Raw genomic sequence first — 22,407 nt, 5'->3', positions numbered from 1 at the left:
TGCTACTTTTGAGCTAATGGCCTCTTATGTTTGTAAGAACATGACCTAAAATCCCTTCAACTGATGGCGATTTCCAGCACATTCTTTGACTGAAATGATGTTGTACATGTTTAAACTTACTGCCATAGAATTTTATATTTGGAAAGCACTTAGGTCATCAAGTGCAACCCCATGCTATTTACAGGAATTCAAATAAAACATTCCAGACAGTTGGTTATCTAAATTCTAATTGATTAGAGTAACCATCCAAGGAATTCCCCTTTTTTGGATGGCTACTCTACTCAAATAGAACTGAATGAAAGAGAACAGGTCTTGACTTACCCTTTCATACTTCACTAATTCACATAATATAGAAGGGATTGTGGTGGAGAGTAAAGCACAGACTTGCAACATTATGTTTCTATAGCCAATATTAATAAAAGTAATTTTAGTCTTCTGGTGGTGGTAATTTCTTGGTTTGATCTACATAGTGGGGCTGACAATTTGTCAAGCTGCTATTTTCTTCCATTCTTCACTTAGTTGGGTTCTGTAAGTAAAAATCTATTTGTAATGCATGAGATCAAGACTATATCACTTTTCATTATAACTGGCTGTGGAATGATTATATCTGTTTTTATATAACTGTCCTTGGTCTGTCACTCTCTGTCTGTCTGTCTGTCTCTCTCTCTCTCTCTCTCTCTCTCTCTCATAATCTATCTTTCTCATATGTAGTTAAATATCTATCCTCTCGTCCCCCCTTTTTTTCTGTCATCATTCATTTCAATCTCCATATCGGTTTAGCTACTGCAAACAGATATAGAAATGAGCTGTAGTTCACATAAATTTGTACCTTCCAATAAATTTGATTAGACTGAAAAGGTGCTATCAAAAAACATGCTGCCAGACTCCTAAATTATCTCAAGGAGCTCAGTTAAATCCATGAAATTACAGTATGTAAACAATGGAACAACATCCAATCCAATCCCTCTGTTTAGTACTAGAAATCACTAAACCATCACTGACAGGTGGCTATTCACCTTCTGTTTGAAAATCTCCAGCAAAGCAGAGTTTTAAGTAGATTGCATTAAACAGTTGCTTGTAACAGCGTCTCCAACCTTTCTGGTTTTGTGGACCTGCAGGAGGGAGAGGGGATGCAGATCCATTGCCCAAGCAGCAGGCATGCACGCCCACTACTCACACAAATGGAGCTGTGCACACTTGCTTGTCTGCTGCGCACGGAAGTGATACTGCAGGTGTGCACGCTTGCACAGCCAGGTTCTGAATGGGCTGCAGCCCGGTAATGGGCCATGGCCAGGTGTTGGGGATTCCTGGCTTGTAATATTCAACTGAATTCTCCTTTTAAACAATTTTTTTTAAAAAAATCCTTGTTCTGCATCCTGCTGTTTTAGCAAAGCTGAAGATGAGGAAACTTTGCGGCATGTGCAAGGACATACAGTCAGGATATTATCTTATCATAAAAACCTACAATATTTGGAACAGAACATTGCACAAGCAAATAAATTACTCCAATCTTTCATACCCTTTTCTAGTAATTCCTTCTTGAAATGAAGACTTGGATTTATCTCTAGTCTTCATAGTGTCTATTGATGACAGGTCCTTTTATACAGTCTCTTCATTCTTGCTCTCCTGTTCAGATGAATCTACCTAGTTAGTCTAGATTCTAGAATCTTCTAGCTACTAACTGAGTCCTGACATAGGATGAGATAACAGGGTTAACCCTAAAAAAAATTCTCAGTTTCACAATATTTCAGATAACATGTTGTGAAGGTGCATATGACCACTTTAAAAAAATCAGCATTACAAATTAAACAGCTGTTACAAGATAGCTAAAATTTGTGTAGAAAGCTGAACTTGGGATTTAGAAAAAAAAGCATAAATACAGATAGATCAACATCTTTTCTTCTTAGCAGATTGAAAGTGAATTGCCTGATTTAAAGCTAAGAAAGAAAGAAGTCAATATGGAAAGTGAATCCAGTTGGAATGGTGCAGCACATAAATTAACAGGTACTGTTTATTAAACCAGAGGTGAAAGATCTTTGGATTAATAACTTCGAATTTAGCCAAACTTGTTACTCTCCCCATAGGCCTAAACCTACAGTATATGTGTTAGCTGATCACTTTATCTTTAAATAAAAAAAAAAGAATTGGAGGAAAAGCTGCATTATTGTGGCTTCCATCCTCATGCATTAAAAATAAAGGGATATGGCCTGTCCAGGAAGAACCTTAATCATGGGACTGGGCTGTGGAATCGGTGGGCACGTGCATATGTATGCAATTCCACTTGTGCAAGCAGCAGGCAAGAGCATGTGCATGCTGCTCCATTTTTGCAAGCAGTGGGCAAGGACACACATCTGCAGCTTGCGCAGAACCATCCTCCCTCCAATTTGCATAGCCTGCCTTAAAAACAACAAATATTTGAGATAGAGTGACAAAATAAGCACATCCTAATTCCTACTGAGTATTCTTAGCTGGGTGAGTTCCCAGTCATAAAACTGCTAGATGTCTTATCCCCATATCAAAATTCCAAAGATATTGGTATGTTGTGATGGCCTGCAAACTGCAATCTTGGAAGAGAGATACCAAAAAATACCATATAATCAGTGCCTTTTTTGCTGTATATTAGGAGTTATTGAAAGAACAGCCCATTTACTTTTTTACTGTCACTTGTAATCTGCAATGCAAATTTATCACATCATCATAAACTCAATACCAAGCCATGTTGATTCTTTTTTAGCTCAATTATCATTTACCTGATCAAAGTGATGCACTGTCTTACCATGTTGCCATGTTTTGCTTAATAACCAACAAATTTTATAGAACTCTGCTAAGAAGAGTTTGACTTGATTAAACATCCAAGATCTTCAGTGATTACACCAAATTTTAAGCCTCCTGTTTGTTTCTAGCTATATTTATGATTTTATATTATCTTTTATATTGATAAAAATAAACACAGATCAGTATTTGCATTTTAATTCTCATCACCCACTGGAATACAAAATGGGAATGATCAGAACCCTACATCTTTGAACTGAAAGTTTGCCTACCAGTAAAGAGGGAAAGGAAGAAAAAAAACAAATCCCTCAGAACTGGACCTTCATTAAATCCCAAAAAAGACCAGCATGAGCTCTTCTACTACAGATAAAGAAGAGAATAACAAATGAAGCAACATTGTCATTCCATATGTTGCTGGAATGTCTGAAATGCTCAGGAGAAGCTTGTATACTTGTATACTAAGTCCATCAATACACTAAGAAACTTGTCCACCCCAAGGATAAAACACCTAGACACAAACTGAGTAATGCAGTATATGCAATACAGTGCAGTGAGACGTGTGCAGATCTGTACATTGGTGAAACAAAGCCATCACTTCACAAGCACATGGCACAATATAGGAGATCTAATCCATCAGGACAAGATTCAGAGCTACATCTACACTTGAAAGATAAGGGTCACTCTTTTGAACACAGCAAAGTCCACATTTTGGATAGAGAGGGCCATTGCTTTAAAAGAGAGGTAAAAGAGGCCATTTATATTAACATTGAGCAGCCTCTCCCAACAGAGGCGGAGAGATAAGACACCACCTATCCCCAATTTACAATGCAGTCTTTTTGACTGTTCCAAGAAGATTCCACTTCTCTGATTCAAGTGACCCTGAGGTCACAGATAAAATCCCAAGTAACCACACAAAGTGTTAAGTCAGTTGACTGCATAGGAACAATCTTCTCCCACCCCCACCCATTCTGTCAGAACCTATCATTCCCACTCCCCAATTAATCTCAACTGTCAATAACTGTCCTTCCATCTCCAACACCATCCAATACAACAGATGAAACTTGCAGGATAGGAAGCGAAACTTCTATCTCCTCCAGTCCAGTAGCCTTTTCAAAAATAAAAACCACTTTTGATATATCTTTTATATTAAATAATAATGATGATGATGATGATGTTGGAAGGGACCTTGGAGGTCATCTGTTTTATATCATGAAAAGCTGATCAAAATAAGATATTTTGACCTTGATATTCTGAGCTCCCGAAGTTACTCATAGATTAGCTGAGGACATGGCCACTTTATTGTCAAAAATAAGTGAATACACTTTACATTAAGCATAGTCAGGAAAGAGATGGGATGGGATTATATGAATCTGAAATGTATTCTCAGTACCTATACAAATAGAAATGCAATTTCAAAACAATATGAATAATTTAGCAACTGAACAGTTAAGTAGAAAATTATATAGTAAAATTTTAACTGGGTTTTCATATATTTTCTATTACCTCTTAAGCTAAAACGCTGGACTGCACCATAGATTGCCTATAAGATGCTAAAATATCCTTTCAAGTATAAAAATGTTCTTTCCTACCATTTAGAACTTTCAGCTTGTATTTAACTTTACTTTCAACAGTTTAGATAATATTCAACATTAAAGTTTTTGTGAAAATCAAATTGTTGCTAAATATACAAGGTTTCAAAAATCCTAATTAGATATTAAAGTAGGGATTTTAATTGTCAAATTAAATGTGAGGTGGATGTTGGGTGCTTGTTACATTTTTGCCCATATGTATGACAGATTTTCTATGTGATACAGTTGTTATAATTTTACACTTTATACAGTGTTAGACAAAGTTTACACTATTTTGAATATATTGTAGGAAAGTAACAGGCTAAGATGTATATATTATTTTAGGTTTGTGGAATGAAAAAACATCTTTGTCCTTACATGTTGATGGACCATATTCATTGAAAAAATATTTGAATGTCTCAAATATTAGACAAGAGTCGAACTCTGCTGGGTTGATATCTCAGTCACAGGTGATCAAATCATTTCTTAATGTGTTAACAAATAAATAAAGATTCTGTTAAACCGGAGGGGGGGGGGCTGATAAGAATTGTAGCAAGTAAGGAATATAACTTCTGTCCTGGAACTAATTCCTGTTTTGCTTAAAAAAAAAGTGTCACAAATGCTGACAAAACATTTTAATAATAAATAGATTGTCATTACCAGGCAAGTACAAATAATAGTCAGTTAAATGTCACATCTACAGCATTCTGTGTTCTGTGTCTTTCCAAATTCAGTGTTCTTTTCTCTAAAATTTTGTTTTGAAAATACTTTATTGAGCTCTGGTAGTGCAGTGGTTAGAATGCAGTATTGCAGGCAAATTCTGCCCACAGCCTGGAGTTCAATCCTGACAGGGCTCAAGGTTGACTCAGCCTTTCATCCTTCCTGAGGTTGGTAAAATGAGGACCCAGATTATTGGGGGCAATATGCTGACATTATAAACTGCCCAGAGAGTGTTGTAAAGCACTATGGGATGGTATATATGTCTAAGTGCTATTGCTACTGTTTCTTGGATCTCCTTTTGGCATTTATTGATTTCAAATCCTATGATTTTATGTATCCCTAGTGTGGTATGTACCAACACTTACGTTCAGTCTATAGAAAATCTCTATTTTAGGGTACAATAGCATGAAATTCTACAGTTGCTATAAACTTGGAGGAGTTTCTTTGGGTGCTTAGCTTCATGAACAAAAGCTTCTGGTAGAATTAAATAGGAAAGCAATAGAAGGCTATTGGATCTGACCTGCAAAAAATCAGACAAGATGGCAATTGACAGATTGCACTAGATGGCAATTGACAGATCTAGTAACCCTAGGAAACAGCAAACATTTCTGTATTGTTCTCAAGAAAACTACATGGAAATGTCCATAAGTCACTGTGAATCATGCTAATAACCAAGCAAGATGCATGTGGTCTGATTCGTGCTCATCCATGAATTTTGGCCTTTAATCAATATAATGGCTTTCCTTTAATGTCTCAAGCTTGTGAAGTTCTTTGTCAAATGCAACATAAGGAAAATTTCATTTAAGTGTTAAATCTGATTTCTCCTACAAGCTACATTCCCTGATATAAGATACATTTTTTACTTACTGAGTTGCCTTTCAAATTTAACCTGTCTGTTTCTTCCTTTCCTATAAGAAAGTTTTCTTTTGTAGAATATTGTAATCTAGGGTATAGAATATCTGGCATATATTGTTGATACATATCCTACAAATTTTAGTGATTTGTGCTTGTTCTATACTTTAAAGGATGCAGTACTTTGCTTTGCATGTGGTGCAGAAAATCCACTTCACATTAAAGAATGTATGATCTGTGAGAGCAAACTTTCTGAAGCTCAGATGGTAAGAATTTCTATAATATAAACGATCTCTGAACATATTCTTTCAACTTAGTACTATCTAACAAAAAGACAGTCAACTGTGGTTATATGAGATACCAACAATTATTTTAAAGTGTTTCCATGTAATATACCTCAGAGGGGAGCCACCATAGCCCCAGGACCATAAATAACCCTTTTGTTGAAGCTCCTAAAACTCCTTACAACAAACATCCTGGTGCAAATCTCAAAATGGATTTGTCACAGTTAAAAAGTGACCCACCGGCACCAAAAGCAGGAAAAGTCTTAATTCCTCCCATATGCATGACATGGCACCACACAGTTGCAATCATTGTTTCACCTATTGTGGCACTGGACTTACCAAACAAGTATTAAGTCCTTTAGCATCAAAAATATTGATCACATGAATACGGTGAGAGCTTTTGTATCCATATTATTGTCTATTTACTTACTGCAAATAAATATGTGGCTTCATTACTCTAGGGAATTCATAATAGTATAGAAAAATATTTCCATTTCCATAAATTCTAGTTAAAGTACCATAACAAATATAAAAATACTAAAAATCATATTATTGAAGCTTAAAAAGGCAACTCAAAGAGAACCACTTGACTTCAAATATCCAGCAAAATAGAACTCCTTTTACTCCTTTATTCAATAATGTGGAGCCCAAACTTGACTTTTGTAAGGCAAGGTGTTTCAACCACTTTGGTTTAATGGTAAAGGTACCAGGCTAGAAAGCAGGAGATTGTGAGTTCAAGTCCTACCTTAGCCATGAAAGCCAGCTGGGTGATTTTAGGCCAATTTCTCTCAGCTCAGTTCGCCTCACTGGGTTGTGGTTATGGGGAAAATAGAAGGATATATTTTCTGTCTTGAATTATTTATAAAGATAACAGAATAACAGAGTTGGAAGGGACCTTGCTATAGGTGTAGTTCCATTGAGAAATATATATTGCAGTTTGTCAGGCAGTTTATGAATTCATCTGGTAGTGATGTGGTCTATCCCATATTTTTCTATCTTATTAAGAGATATGTTGTGGTTTACTTTGTCAAATTCCTTACAGAAGTCTAGGTATACAATGTCCACATCATTTCACTAGTCCACCAATTTAGTCACTTGGTCAAAGAATCCAATAAGATTTCTTCAGCGTAATCTGTTTATGATAAACCCATGTTGGCTCCTAGTAATAGCTTTGCTTCCTTCTATGTGTTCGCAGATCTGTTCTTTCATTATTTTTTCCAGGATCTTACTAAGTAGTGATGTCAGGCTGATTGATCTGTAGTTTTCTGGATCCTTTTTTTTCATTTTTGAAGATGGAAATCACATCAGTTCTTTTCCAGTCTTCTGGTGGTTCCCTGGTGTTCCAGGATCTTTGAAATATATGATTCTGTGGTTCAAGATCACATCTGCTAGCTCCTTTAGAACTTTGGGAAAAACTGATGATTTGAACTTGTCTATGGGGATGAATGTTGTCTTAACATTTTCTTGCCTATTTTGACCTATATTTCCAGTCTGTCATTTATGGTTCTGCTTTGGTACATTGGGCAATTTTTTTTCCCTTTTGTGTGAAGATAGGTGCAAGGAATGAATTAAACAGTTCTGCTTTCTCCCTGTTGCCCATCACTTCCTTGCCATCTTCTCCCATTGGTGGACAATTATTTCCTTGATTTTTAATATGTTGAAAGAAACTTTTTAAAAGTTATTTTTGACATTTGTTTTACTTCATTCTGAGCCTTAGCTTTTCTGACTTCATCTTTGCAAATTTGGACTATTTGTTGGTATTCTGCCCTATTTATATGTCCCCCTCTTCATTTTTTGTACTTATCCTTTTTGTCTTTTAATTTATCAGAGAGTTCTTTGTACAAACATACTGGTTTGTACTTGGACTCCTTGTTTTTCTTTTTCAGTGGTATTGAGTTGGACTGGGCTTTTATAATCATACTTTCAGAGTTTCTCAAGCTTCTTGTTTTTCTCTTTAAGATTTTAATCCATGGAACCTTTCCCAAGATCCCTCAAGGTTTGTTGAAATCAGCTTTTTTAAAGTCCAAGACACTGGTTTGATTATGTTCTATTGCTTGTGTTTGAATTATTTTGAATTCCAATATGACATGGTCACTCTCCCACAAAGTTCCTGCAACTTCAATCCCTCTATCACTTCTTCCCTATTAGTAAGAATTAGATGCAGTATAGCTGTCCCTCCTCTATCTTTTAGATGACAAAGTTGTCAACTAGGTTGGTCAGGAATTTGTTTGATCTCCCACTTGATGGAGAGTTTATCTCCCAGTTGATGTCAGGGAAATTAAAGTCCTCCATTACATTTGTTAACTGGTTAGCAAACAATTCATCTATTTCTTCTGCTTGAATGGCCTGCAGTATATACCTATGGCAATGTCATTCTTTTTTCCTTTTATATTGACCCATATGCATTCTAGGAGGCTTTCATCTTTGGTGTCAAGCTTGAAGCATGTGCACAATATTGCCACCCTTACTGCTTCTTACTTAGCCAATGCAATAGGGGGGAGGGGGGAAATGGAATGCAGACTCCAAACAAGAAATCCAATCATATGAACCAAGGACGTTTCAACAGGAGTTTACCAAACCCACAAAGACACTTTCTCATAGCAACCTTTTGACACTTGATTGGACAGTGTGACATGCACTAATAAGGGGAGGGAGCATTGTATGTTTTAATTATAGCGGTTCACACGGGAAATAACAAGAGCTGGATTTGCTTTCAGTTGTGCCAAAATGATGTACTCAGTAATGTTTTGCATAAGAGATTGCATTGTCTCATCGGTGCATACTTGGTTGGGTTCTTTAGTTGGAACCTTGACATTAAACCAGCTCTCAACTAAAATAAATATAGCAGGGAGTCCTGAGCTCTTGCAGACTGTCTGGTTGCCTCCAGAAGAGCTGTGAAGACTCAGGAGAAGATGGCTAGGGTGGAACATAAAGGAGAACAGATGGCTAGGTCCAGGACAAGATTGATGAAGGGGAACCCAATTACAGGACAAGCGGACTCTGGTACCCAGACGAAGGTGACCCGTCTGAAAGATTGAGTGGAGAAGACTGGGAAACCAGCGGCACAAGAGACCGGAGCAGCAGGGAGCTTCTGCCAGACAGGAGTGGAGTTGTGGTGGGTCATCATGCCAAAGGCAACTGAGGTTGAGTTCCCTCTCATCTCTTCAGAGGTGATGTTCACCTAGGAATTGAGATGGACAGGAAAGAGAGTGGCAGAGTGAGAAGAACCGGTGGAGTGGCAGTATCTGACAGCTTGCCATAGCCCATCAGTCAAAAAGCTGCTGGAAAAATTCAACAGATTGGAGTAGCGGGGATTGGAACCGATATGGAGAAGGAGCAGCCTTCTGGGACAGTGTCTAATCAACCTTCAGCAACCATCCCAGCTCCGATACCGCAACCCCTACAGAGAACAAGGCCTACTGTGACTGGGGAGCAACCAGCGCCTTCTTGGCCCAAGTAGAGATCATAGTGCCCCACTTGGGGGTGAAGGAGGTGGTAAGGGCTCTAATAGATTCTAGATGCACCCGATGCTTAGTCAGCTTGCAGACAATATGAAACCTAGGGTTGCAAGTGAGGAAGCTGCGCCACCCCATGAAGTTAGAGCAAGTTGACGGCTCCCTAGTGGGCAGGTTGTCCTCTTCTTATCTAACTGAACCAGTACATCTGAGGGTGGGGAATCACAAAGAAACTATTCAGTTCATAGTGGCACCAAAGATGGCAGAGACTATGATACTGCCATGCACTGGGGGAAAGATGTGAGACATGTAGTGATGACAGGGACAAACTCCCCTCCCAAAAGAACAGCAATGAGCCTAAGCAGCAGAGAGACAAGGGGAAAGGGAGTGAGCGCATAAGGGCGGTGTCTGAACAGTTGCTGAAGATGCAGTCCATCCCTAAAGAATATTGGGACTAGCGGAGGTATTCCCTAAGGAATACCGGGAATAATGGAGGTGTTCAGTGAAAAAGAATGTGACACCCTACTCTACCATCACACCATGGACTGCACAATTGAGATCCTACCAAGAGCAAAATTCCCCAAGCCCAACTCAGTGATGCCTAGAGAGATGGGGGAGTTAAGGGAATATATTGACAAGAACTTAGCCAGGAGTTGAACTTCAAAATGCTGCTCTCCTCAATCATAATGGGATCAGGAGGTGGTTGTGATTCTAGGTGTAGGGACAATGTGATTTCTGGTTTTAAGGAGACTACAATAGAATACTAGATACATATGTCTATGTGTCTTTGGTAATTGGAGATTGACAGTCACTGGGTTAATAACTCTTTTTATGGGAAAAGGGCCAATGTACTTTGGGCCCAGTTTTTGGACGGTTGTCTGAATTGCAAGTATTTGGTAGATAGATAAACCTTATCTCCAACTTTAAAGTTTTTTGGCTTTGTGCACCTTTTGTCAGCTTGTGTTTTATACACTTCCCTCACCTCTTCCAAAGTTTTTCTTACTACTGGCCAGGTATTCTATAGTTAGGCGACCCATTTCTTTAAAGAGGTGGTTGATGGGGTGGCCTGGCGCAATTCAGGAATAGATACAAAGTCCTGCCCCATTGTCACTTTAAAATAGGTGAAATCAGTGTTACTGTGCACTGCGTTTTTATAAGCAACCTCAGCAAAAGGCAGGAGGTATGACCAATTGTCCTTTTCAGAATCCAATTATATTTCATCTCTAGTTATCGACTACGGAAAACCCCATTTCTGCCCTCTCTGGATTCTGTCATATGATGAAGGGGAAGGGGGGTGAACAAAGGGGTTTTATGGCCCTCACTTCCTTCGGTACAACTTCAAAAGGGACTGAATGTGGATACCACCAAAAGGACTACACATAACAATGGGGCCTTCAGCTTTCATCTACTCCCCTCTGAAGTCTCCCTTCCGCCGGCAGTGAGGAAAAGGGGGTGGAAATGTAACGCCTGGGATTGTCACTGAAAGGATGGTGGGGTGGAATGGGGATACTGGGAACCCCTTAAAACCTTGAACCATAGGGCTTGTCCCCCAAGTCCTGTCTAGAACGCCTGCAACCATTTTCTTTTAATAAAGGATGCCTGTTGGAAGAAATATTCCAAGAGTTCTGCCTTCTTAAGATGCAAAGTTGGGTGGGTCCTTACATTAGAGAGGACTTGAAGAATTAGTCCACCTAGAAGGGAGCACGTTGCCGGGGGACTTTGAAAAATTACCATGTCAGACGGCGGAGCAAGGAAGGGAGAAAACTCCCCGGAAAGGGAGCCGCTGCCCCAACTGAAACCCTGCCAGATGTTGGGATCTGAGAGGTTAGATTTCTCAGGAGAAGAGGTGGTGGAGACACGGGACCACAAACCTCAGTGGTCAATGGGTGTTGGAAAGAAAGGCGAGTGGGAAAAGAAATCAAGAAAGGTGACCCTGAGACGGGGGGCCAACCAACCAGAATGGAAGCAGGAGATGGAAAAATCCCTGCACGCAAGTGAAGAGGAAGGGAGCTGAGCACCGTACTCAGGCTGGATCCTAGAGAAAGCTATCGACCTGATGAAGAGAACTCTCAGCTCCCTAGGAGAGGAGGATTCTGAGCCCTACGGCCGCCCCAGCTCTTCGAGCCGCAAAGGGAGAGACACCAAGGGGGAAGTGGAACCTGCAGCCCCGGGGAGATCTGCTGATCCAGGAGTCCCCACTCCCTGCCAACCCACAGATGGTGATCTGGATGGAAGACACTACCACCAACAACGAAGGCACCAGTCTGTTCAAAGACTCCCACCGCTGGACGTGAAATTCAAGGGGGAGCCAACATGCATGGGGTTTTTCCTAACCCAAGTCCTCAGCTACATGGAGGAATATGGGCAGGACATCCCCAGCAACAAAGCCCGTACCCAGATCGTGCAATCTGCCCTGGACGGGGCGGCCGCAGATTGGGTGGTGAACTTGCACAACTCCAATGCCCCAGAGTTCAACGACTTCAACTGTTTCATGTCCTCTCTGAGAAAGCGATTTGAGGACCCCCTGGCTGATCACAAAGCCTGCGAAAGGATAAAAACGATGAGGCAAGGCAACCACCCGGTAGCCAAATATACGCAAGAATTCCGGGTCATTGCAGCAAACTGAACTGGCCAGAAGACATCCTCCTTAGCCATTTCAAAGACGGACTAAATTATGACCTATATGACGCTTGCCTGCCCCGAGGGGACCCACACCAACTTGAGGAATGGTTTGTCTTGGCAGAGGAAGCAGAGATCGACATATTGAAGAGGCACCGCCGAGGAAAACAATGGAGCCGCTCACCGCCTGAGTTGACACGCGAACCAGTGAAACCATCGGCTACGGCCAAGAAGCACATGGGGTGTTTCAAGTGCAGGAGAGAAGGGCATCGGGCTGTAAAATGCCGCTCAAAAGCCCCCCAGCACAATCCAGACAGATCACCAGCTAGCAATCTGGAAAGTCTCCAGCTAAGCCAAAAGAACCTGCCATGAGAATGATGGAGGCTGTGGAATCCCCCACCTCTGCTCATCAGGGGAAAAGAACTCCAGCCTATACCGCAGGGCTGGTGGATGCCTCAAATGACAGCTCAGAGGGCAAACCCCTGGTAAGTGGACTCATCGCACCCATCCTCAAGACAGTGACTATATTAATTTCCCCCATGCCCGAAGCCATCAAGGTAAAAGCCTTAATAGACTCTGGCTGCACCCGCTGCCTCATTAGCACGATGCTAGTGGGGAATCTGGGCATTCCGTCGAGGAGACTGGAACAACCAATCTCATTTGGCCAGTTAGATGGGTCCATAACGGGGGGGTGCCAGCTACCCTAGCCACTTTACCAATACACCTGTCCCTGGGCAAACATGAGGAAGACATAACGTTTGTGGTGACCCCAGACATGCAATGCCCAATGATCCTAGGGATGGAATGGTTAAAAAAATGGAACCCCTGGGTGAATTGGAGGATGGCAGAAATCAAATTCCCGAAGGGGGACCCTATGGACTTAAAATCCCAAGGGAGGCTACCAGAATCAAGAACAGAAAAAGCATCCATGGGAGAAGAAAAGGGACTACCAGAAATACCAAGGAATACAGAAACCTTGCTGAGGTTTTCGGTGAGGAGAGGGCGGATGAGCTCCCCCCCCACCGACCCACAGACTGTGCCATTGAATTCAAGCCTGAGGCAAAACTCCCGAAACCCAGATTATACTCCATGAGCCCAAAGGAGAAGGAGGAAATGGAAAGATTCATAAAGAAAAACCTAGAAAGGGGGTTCATCAAGCCAGCCAAGCCTAAAGTGGCCGCCCCGGTCCTCTTTAGAGAGAAGAAGGACGGCTCTTTATACTTATGCGTGGATTATAGGGCCCTGAATACAATCAGTGAAAGCAACCTATACCCTCTGCCACTTATGAAGGACATGTCACACCTCTCGAAAGGGAAAAATTTTTCTAAACTAGACCTAAGGGAAGCTTACTATCATGTGAGGATTAAGGAAGGGGATGAATGGAAGACCACATTTAACTGCCCCATGGGGTGCTACCAATTCAAAGTTTTGCCATTTGGATTACAAAGGGCCCCCACAGTATTTATGCAATTAATCAATGACGTTCTAAGGGATCACCTATTTAAGGGGGTCCTGGTTTACTTAGACGACATTCTTATCTTCACTGAATCAAAAGAGGAACATGTCAACCTAGTCAGAGCGGTTTTAAAGAAACTGCGAGCCGCCCACCTATATGCCAAACTCTCGAAATGCGAATTCTACCAGGAAAGAATAGACTACCTAGGTTATCTCATATCCCCACAGGACATTGAAATGGACCCAGAGAATGTCAGAGTAATATTAGAATGGGCACCATCCTGCACAAGAAAGCAACTGCAAAGTTTCCTCGGCTTCACAAACCTTTACCGCCAATTCATCCCCTCATTTACCTAGATAGCCCTGCCCTTCATGAACTTACTAAAAATGAAGTGAGCATCCTCAGTAAAACCTAGCCAGCCACTAACATGGACAATGGAGTGCCAAGCAGTGTTTGACAGATTAAAGAGACTTTTCTCTGCCGAACCAGTACTGAGGCACCCAGACATGGATAAGCCCATCGTAATACAGGCGGATGCAATTGATATGGCAGTGGGGACTGTACTATTACAAGAAAATGATGATGGGATATTGCAATCCTGTGCATATACATCCAAGAAACTCACAGAAACGGAACAGTGCTGGCCTGCATGGGTGGCATATGGGATACGTTGGTCATTACCCACGTGGCGCCAGTTCCTTGAAGGCAACAAAATCCCCTTCCAGGTGTGGACTGACCACAAAAATTTGGGAGCCCTGAAAACACCCACGAAGCTCAACCCCAAGCAAGCCTGCTGGTCCCAGCATTTTCACCAGTTCCAATTTACGCTCAAGCATTTGCCGGGGGGAAAGAACTTCCTGGCAGATGCATTATCTCACATGCCCCAATATAACAGCATGCGAGCCACCGACTCTAAACCGATGATGGTAGAATCACAACTGACAGCACCAGTAACCACCAGAGCCCAAGCTAAATTAAAACCACAGCTGGGCAGCCAAACTGGAATTGAATTCCGGAAAAGTTTGGAAACAGATGAATGGTTCCAGAAAAACAAAAATGTGTCCACAATGAGAGACAGGCTTCCTTGGGTGGGGGAAAAGTTATATATACCAACAACCTAAAGAGTCACATTCATGCAGCTTTGCCATGACACAAAATCAGGGCATTTTGGATTTGTAAAAACATTACACTTAATTAAACAGCAATTTTGATGGCCATCCATAAAAAAGGACATAGAAAGTTATGTGGCCAGCTGCCCAAAGTGTGCAACTGCAAAGAGGTTGCAAGGGAAGTCGCCCTGACTGTTCCAAACAGTGGCAAATCCCTCAGCCCCCTGGAGGGAAATAGCTATGGATTTTATAGTGGAATTACCAGAAAGCAATGGGAATGCTGTTGTCTGGACGGTCATGGACTTGTTTTCCAAACAGATGCACTTTATCCCTTGCCAATAGTTTCCCACCGCAAAAGCCTTAGCGAAACTTTTCGTCCAGCACATTTACAGATTGCATGGGGCACCCTAATGCATCATCTCTGATAGGGGAGTGCAATTTACATCTGCATTTTGGAAGGAATTTTTATCCCTCTTAGGGACCACTCAGGGACTGACATCTAGCTATCATCCACAAGGGGATGGACAAACAGAACGTTGTCACTCAGTACTTGAGCAATATTTAAGATGTTTTATTAATTTTCAGCAAACAAATTGGACGGACCTACTCCCTTTCGCAGAAGTTGCTTACAATAATGCAGTCCACTCCAGCACAGGTTACACTCCTTTTCAAATAGCCACCAGTCAAAGTTTCAACCCCATGCCAGAATTAACCCCAGACGAACCAGCGATCCCATCACTGAAAGAATGGATGGAACAATTACAAAGCACCTGGCCAATAGTTAGAAAAGCATTAGATGAAGCTAGGCAGGCATACAAAGCACAAGCCGATAAAAAAAGGGTTGAGTCTACACCATTCATTATAGGAGAAATGGTGTACTTATCTACAAAATACCTAAAGTCCCTACAGCCCTGTAAAAAACTTGGACCAAAATATATAGGACCTTTTCCAATTAAAAGAATCATAAATCCAGTAACAGTAGAATTAGAATTACCCAAAAATCTCAGGCAAATACACCCAATTTTTCATTGCAGCTTGCTGAAAAGAGAGCATCAGTCATCGTTACGGCCAAAAATCCCCCCCCACCACCTCCAATCATGGTGGAGGGCGATCAACACTTTGAAATAAAGGAAATCCTAGACTCTAGGAGATATCATGGAGCGACTCAGTACCTAGTTGCATGGAAACATCTCCCTGCCTCACAAAATGAGTGGGTCCATAAACGTCATGTCAGAGCCCCGAAGCTATTAAAGAAGTTTCACACAGAGTATCCTAACAAGCCTGACTAAATTTTATACCTGTTTTGTTTTTCTTTCAGGTGGATCTATCTTATTTTTAAGGGGGCAGGATGTCAGAATCCAATTATATTTCATCTCTAGTTATTGACTATGGAAAACCCCATTTCTGCCCTCTCTGGATTCTGTCATACGATGAAGGGGAAGGTGGGTGAACAAAGGGGTTTTATGGCCCTCATTTCCTTCAGTACAACTTCAAAAGGGATTGAATGTGGATACCATCGAAAGGACTACACATAACAATGGGGCCATCAGCTTTCATCTACTCCCCTCTGAAGTCTCCCTTCCGCTGGCAGTGAGGAAAAGGGGGTGGAAATGTAACGCCTGGGATTGTCACTGGAAGGATGGTGGGGTGGGGTGGAGTTACTGGAGATAACCCCACCCCACCATCTTGAACCATAGGGCTTGTCCCCCAAGTCCTGTCTAGAACGCCTGCAACCATTTTCTCTTAATAAAGGATGCCTGTTGGAAGAAATATTCCAAGAGTTTTGTCTTCTTAAGATGCAAAGTGGGATGGGTCCTTACAATCCTGCTGATAATTAAAATAACATCAGAGATACGGCTTCAGGATCCCATTCACATGTTCACAGTCACCATTCGTTTCGAGATGATGCAAGGAGCTAAGCCCCTGAGTGGTCCCCCAAAGTTTTAAAAAATGTTAAGTGGCTTCTCTGTGGGGCTCCATGCAGCTGGTAAATGTGCTGCACAAACTACTTCACTAAAGTGTGAGTGGAGGGGATTGTTTGACAGGATACAAAGTGTACTTGTCTAGAGAATAAGTCAATTATCTGCCAAATCACTGTGTTTCCCGAGCTTTCAGACAGCTCTACTATAAAGTCCATTGAAATCTCCTTCCATGCCTTTAAGCCCTGCCACCTGTTGGAGGAGCCCTGGTGCTTTCCCTTGTCACCTTTTGGCAGGCGCATTTAAGGCAACTAGCTACATAGCCCTCTATGTCCTTCTTTGATGATGGCCACCAAAACCACCATTTAATTAAATGCAAGGTTTTGACAAAGCCAAAATGTTGTGCCATGTTGATATCATGGCTTTAACCATTGGCTTTCCAATGGCTCCCACCCTAACTAGACCATTGTTTATTGTACATTCACCCTTATGAACTTGGAACCACTTGTCTTCTTCCAAAGCAAGCCTCAAAATTACAAAATACTGTAAACTATAAAAATCCTTGCACTCACCAAGCTAATTTTTCAGCCACCCTAGAAACATGCTGTTGCCATTTTAGTTTCTGGCTACCAAATAAACAAAAACCTTCTTTCCTGCAGCCTCCGTTTTGTTTTCAGCATTTTGTTTCCCAGCTTGGAACTGGACCTGATTTTTCTTCTGATCATTTGACACCCCAGATGGGACTCCAAACTAACCTGACCAATGGAGTGGGCCTGGGTAAGCCTCCACCTTGCTGACAGCAGACCCCTTGTGTCTGTGGGTGGATTTCCCAGACCCTGCCCGTTTAAAACAAGGGTAGTAAAGAGATTTTTGAGTCTTGTTCTCAATGGCTGCTTGGAAAGAAGTTGAGTACTGCAAAAATTTTGTCCCTGGGTGCCCAAAGGGAGAGTGAGTGCAAGAAGTGTGTGGAAGTGCAAAAGAAACGATCCTCCTCTACCTTAGCTGGCTCTCACCTCCTCTGCCTTTCCTAGCTGCACCCAGATTCGGATTCTGGAAAGCAAGGGGGTTTGACCAGTGTGTGGGACCATCTGACAGGGAAAAGAGAAATCAAGCCAAAGAAGAACGCAGGGTGAGTGGAGGATTGGTATTCGGGTAACTGGCTGAAATCTCTTGACAAAGTTCCACTCTTCTAGGAGGGACCCTCATACTCTGCAAAAAGAAATAAGAGTCCTCCCAGATCCCTTTGTGGGGCACTGGGCAAGGGCAGCTTCAAAAGTCATGTTGCACAGGGCTACTGTGGCTTAAAAAGTTGCCTTGCCAGAGGCTAGGGCCATAAGATTTGCTTTGCCAGGAAGCAGAGGATCCCAGTTTGAGTCACTCTGCAAGCACAGAAAAGTCAAGGAAGGAATCTCACTGCGTGTAACAAGAACAAGGGTCAGAGTGTTGTCTGAAAATATGGGAAGCTTGGATTCCAAGGTCCTGTGTCTCCTTTAGGGAGATTCCTAGAAGCCCGCGATCAAAAGAGACTACCGTTCAGGCTGGAATGAAAAAGAAGCATGCATACTGATTATGTAAAGAGTGGTCTTTGCTCAGAGACAAAGTTGGAAAACCAATTTGGCTAAATAAAGGTAATTAAAAAGAAAAGGATACACACACACACACATACATACACACACAAACACAGGAACCTTGATTTCCCCCCCCCCTCTTCTATGCAACAACTTAATATGTTTATTAAGATTTTTGCCTTCCCTAATTTAACTGAGATTCATGGTGGGAATGACCAGGGTGTGTAAACTGAGAGTTCTGTTTCCTTTCCTTTTCTCTTTCCATAGTCCTTGTGTGTGTATATGTGGCAAAGTCTTCATGTGTCCTCAAGATAAATGTAGCTGCTAAGTGTCTCTAATCCCTAGAGAAAAGAATTTAAATTCTGCTAGGGAAAAAATGTTACAATAAGCCACCAAAAGAAAAATAACTTCACCCTAGTTTGCCTGGCCAGCAAAACAAGATAAAGAGAATTGTGTTCCCTTTTTCTTTCCCTCTGTACTTTTAAGAACAGTAAAAAAAACAAGCAAGGTTGTCAGGAGGAAATGTTTTAAGTTCATTTAGAGAGAAAAAAAAAATTCCTGCATTTACTGTATGTGTTTAAGTGTGTATTATCTGTCCATCCTTTTCCTAAAACATGGGATATGTTCATCACAGGAGCCCCATGAAACTCAAGTTTGCTTGTGTAGGGAAATAACCTTTTTCTTAAGTTAATTTTCTTATCCTATCAGTAGTCAGTAAAATTACTATGGAATTAAGTCAGGCACGTATAAGCATTTTTTTTGATCTCTAAAATAATATGGTCTTTTCATCTAAATTTTGTATTGATAATATTGGGCCAAATGTTGTCAGGATGTTTTAAAAAATTTCAAAACAAATGTTAAAGGTTGACTCTCCATGCTCCTGACAAATTGTACACATCAAAATATTAGGCTTATAAAATTATTTGGAACTTTCAGCATTCTCTATCTGCCCAGCATTCTCAACTGCAAGTCCTAAAATCCTCACATGTGCTTTACAAAATTTATGTTGCATTTGTTCAGTTACAGAGGCAATACCCTTCATCTTTTCTTGCTCTCTTTCATTTTACCTAATTACCAGAATCCAGCTTCTCTTTTTCCTCATCTGTGGTGTCCCCATTTGTTTGTGACTGGTTTATCTGTTTCATTAACAATTGCAGTATTAATGTCCATTCAAGCCCTGCCTGCAAAGTATCCACCCCACTCCATCTCTCCTTCTCTTATCCTCTGTTCTTCATTCCTATGTCAGACCAACAACATCTCTTCTGGGAGGGTCACTCACAAAGGGGGAAGTAGGTCTTGGTCTCATATCTTTCAGCCCTGCACAGATGACTCCACAATCTTTGGAAGCAGAGCATACTGACCCAGATACTGCCTCCAGAAGAGACTCTCCATCCATTTGAGCCAGAAAATTGGGTTTGGATTTGGTCATCTACTAGAAAGTCACCACTGCAAACAGAGTGAAACAGACTTTCCCAGGTCCCACTTCAGCCAGACATATTCATGGATTGAAAGCTCTCCTTTTGGGAGCCACTGCAGGGATACTTTTTTACTGACTCTAACAAGCCTTTTTCCTTCACATTAACAATTTAAGAACTTGTTTCCCCACATACCAGTACTCTGATGAAAGCACTCATCAAATACAAAAAAATATCAAATCAATTCTTAATCTTGTGCCAATATAAGTATGGGTGCCACCCACCCATCCTCCATACTTATTTGGCACAAAGCAGGGATTGTGGTAAGAATGCACACACCCCCAATCCTTTTTGCTATGCCGCCCAAATCACAAGAATAAAGTTTAGGAGAAGAAATATAGAAACAATGTTTCACTCATGAATTTGAGCAACCCCTGGCCATTGAGAAAAATGGAAACATTGCCTCAAGCCTACCTGTTTATTAAAAGAGACGTCTTAAGGTAATAGACAGACTATAGGTAACAGGGTAAAGCCAATCACAGTTGCTTGACACAATTAGGACCATGGGAAGCCAAAACCTAAAACCAGTCATGAGTCTTTACAAGTCAAATAAAATTAATCAAATAACAAAACCACACAAAGCAAGCATTCTCTGTGGTGGTTTCACAGGTTTTTGGCAGATCCTGGAGGTGCCTTCTGGGTCAGGCATGTGGCTCAGCAATTGGCAGCTTGATGCCCCTCTCTCCTGCACTTGAAGCAGCTGGTGGATTTTCAGTGTGTGCTCTGGTCATGTGGCAGTGGCTTTGGAACCTCTATTTTTTCAGGGAGAGATCTTTGCCACCCATGGCTTGGATGATATTTAGACCAAGCCTGGTCAATTTCTACCTCCTCCACCATGATATACCAGCCATGGAGGGGAGGGGCTCTCCTGGAGATGCAGGTGTTGTAGACTTTATGACTCAGCCCATCTCGAAAACACCCAATCAACATGTCCTGTGGCCAGTCAATCTGCAGGCCAGGTTGCAAAACTCCTGGCGTATTTGGCCACTTCCCTTTGGCCCTGGCTGGTGGTTTTTATGTGGTCCCTAGCCTGGTGGTCGGCTAGGGAGTCTTCAAAATGCATCTGAAGTACTGCCATGAAGTGGTCGAAGTTTCTCAGCTCTGAGACATCATTGTGGAGGGTAACCATCCACTCTACGATGGTCCTCTCTAGTGCCATAGTCACACACTGCACCTTGGCCCCATCAGCTATTTTTGCACCATACTCTTGCATTTAGATCCAAATTTGCACCAGGAAGAATCCCAATTGCTTGATGTCTCCGTTAAATTTCAGGCCAAGGGCTGGTGTCTTGTGACTCTTTGCCTCGCCAGTGCTGCATCCACAGACAGTGCAGGTTGGGCAGCAGAGCCAGGGCTGGGGAAATTGCCACTGCTATGAGAGCTGATGTCGCTGTAGTAGCAGTGGCAGAAGAGGTTGTACCATTGCTCACTGTGGCTGGAGTTGGCCAGGTGGTGGGATGCTTTGCTCAGGCCAAGGCTTCACCTGCTTTGAGGTTATCGAAAGCCCCCTGTAAGAACTTTATAGCCTGCTTCATCATCCAATCCTCTTGGTCCAGTTCCCCCATGATTGGTTCCTCCTCTAGCTCCTCCAGCTCCATTCCCTGGTCTCGCCAGTGGCTGCCATGGCTTCCATGAGTAAAATTCACCCCCCATGGGTTTTTCTTACCAATCTTCCTTCTTCCCAACCTCAAGGGACCATTGGGTTCTTGATCGATTGACACATCTCCCAGCCATTCAGAGAGGTCCAGTCTTGGAGGGGATATTAAGACGCCTCCCCCACAGGCTTTGATCTCCTCCTGATTGCACCTTTGAGTGGACATTGTGTGCATGGTCCCCACGCTAGAGGAAGCTTCCTCTCCGGGTCGACTACAATTGTAGTTCTAGCCTAATGTCAGGTCTGCCCCAATCCAATCTCTTAGGAAAGAAAGACCCTTGACTCTGTTTAGTTGAAGTGATAGGTTCTTTTATTAAAAGATATTGGTTGTAGTAGAGTTAGGTTAGAATTACATTTCCCACAGTCAAAAGATACAAAAAATTTCTTCTCATCCCAGCCTTCCCTCCATGACCAATCCATCTTCAGCCAATAAGAATCCACTTAGATGTTTTGAGAATGCTGAGGTGTTTGGGGTAAATCCACATTTTTTTTCAGTTTGCATGACCTTGGATGCTGACACAAACTGGTTCCGAGCTTCCCTGCTCTTCATCAAGTTGTCATTCCCCCCTCCCTGTTTCCTATCATAAATACAGGTTGATTGCCCATTTGTTCCCCCCCCCCGTGACCCCCTCCTCCCTCCTAGTCTTTGATGGCAGGGATGCTAGCAAGGCGCCAAGCTCAAGATGGCGACCTGACACCCATTGTCTCAACTCTTTCCCAACCCAATCTGATAAGTATAAAACTAATCAAAATCAAATTAACAAATTTAGATTACAGGTTTTCTACTTGTTAGATTTAGTGATGTTTGGGAAATCTTAAATCCAACTAAAAGATCCTTAGTTATTATTTTGGAAGACCTATTTGTAAATAATAATAATATGATTTTTAGAAATCTTCCCCAACAAGATTCTAATCTTTTTAGTTTAATTTTAGAAAAGATTTGCATTTCTTGAAAC

The 22,407-nt window shown here is 41.7% G+C and overlaps 1 protein-coding gene across 13 annotated transcripts in view; it reads left to right on the top strand.

Annotated features, from left to right (window-relative positions):
* Window positions 1-22,407, top strand: part of DZANK1 (double zinc ribbon and ankyrin repeat domains 1) — a 113,559-nt gene that overhangs the window by 42,886 nt on the left and 48,266 nt on the right. For 11 of the 13 annotated variants that reach the window (XR_005554629.1, XR_005554628.1, XM_039326163.1 and 8 more), the window contains 3 exons: window positions 1,908-2,004; window positions 4,686-4,810; window positions 6,086-6,178. The exons of 1 other annotated variant lie outside the window; for it this stretch is intronic. Coding sequence is in view for 10 of the 12 variants with exons in the window: in XM_039326163.1 (XP_039182097.1) it covers window positions 1,908-2,004; window positions 4,686-4,810; window positions 6,086-6,178 (315 nt within the window). In the remaining 2 variants the exon portion in view is untranslated. The remainder of the gene's footprint in view (window positions 1-1,907; window positions 2,005-4,685; window positions 4,811-6,085; window positions 6,179-22,407) is intronic. One more of the 13 variants, XM_039326158.1, reaches the window with a different exon arrangement.

The sequence above is a fragment of the Crotalus tigris genome, unplaced genomic scaffold, assembly GCF_016545835.1.
Source record: "Crotalus tigris isolate CLP2741 ecotype Arizona unplaced genomic scaffold, ASM1654583v1 scf7180000024339.11422700, whole genome shotgun sequence".
In the NCBI taxonomy this organism is placed as follows: domain Eukaryota; kingdom Metazoa; phylum Chordata; class Lepidosauria; order Squamata; family Viperidae; genus Crotalus; species Crotalus tigris.
This window is presented reverse-complemented; position numbering and strand designations above follow the sequence as displayed.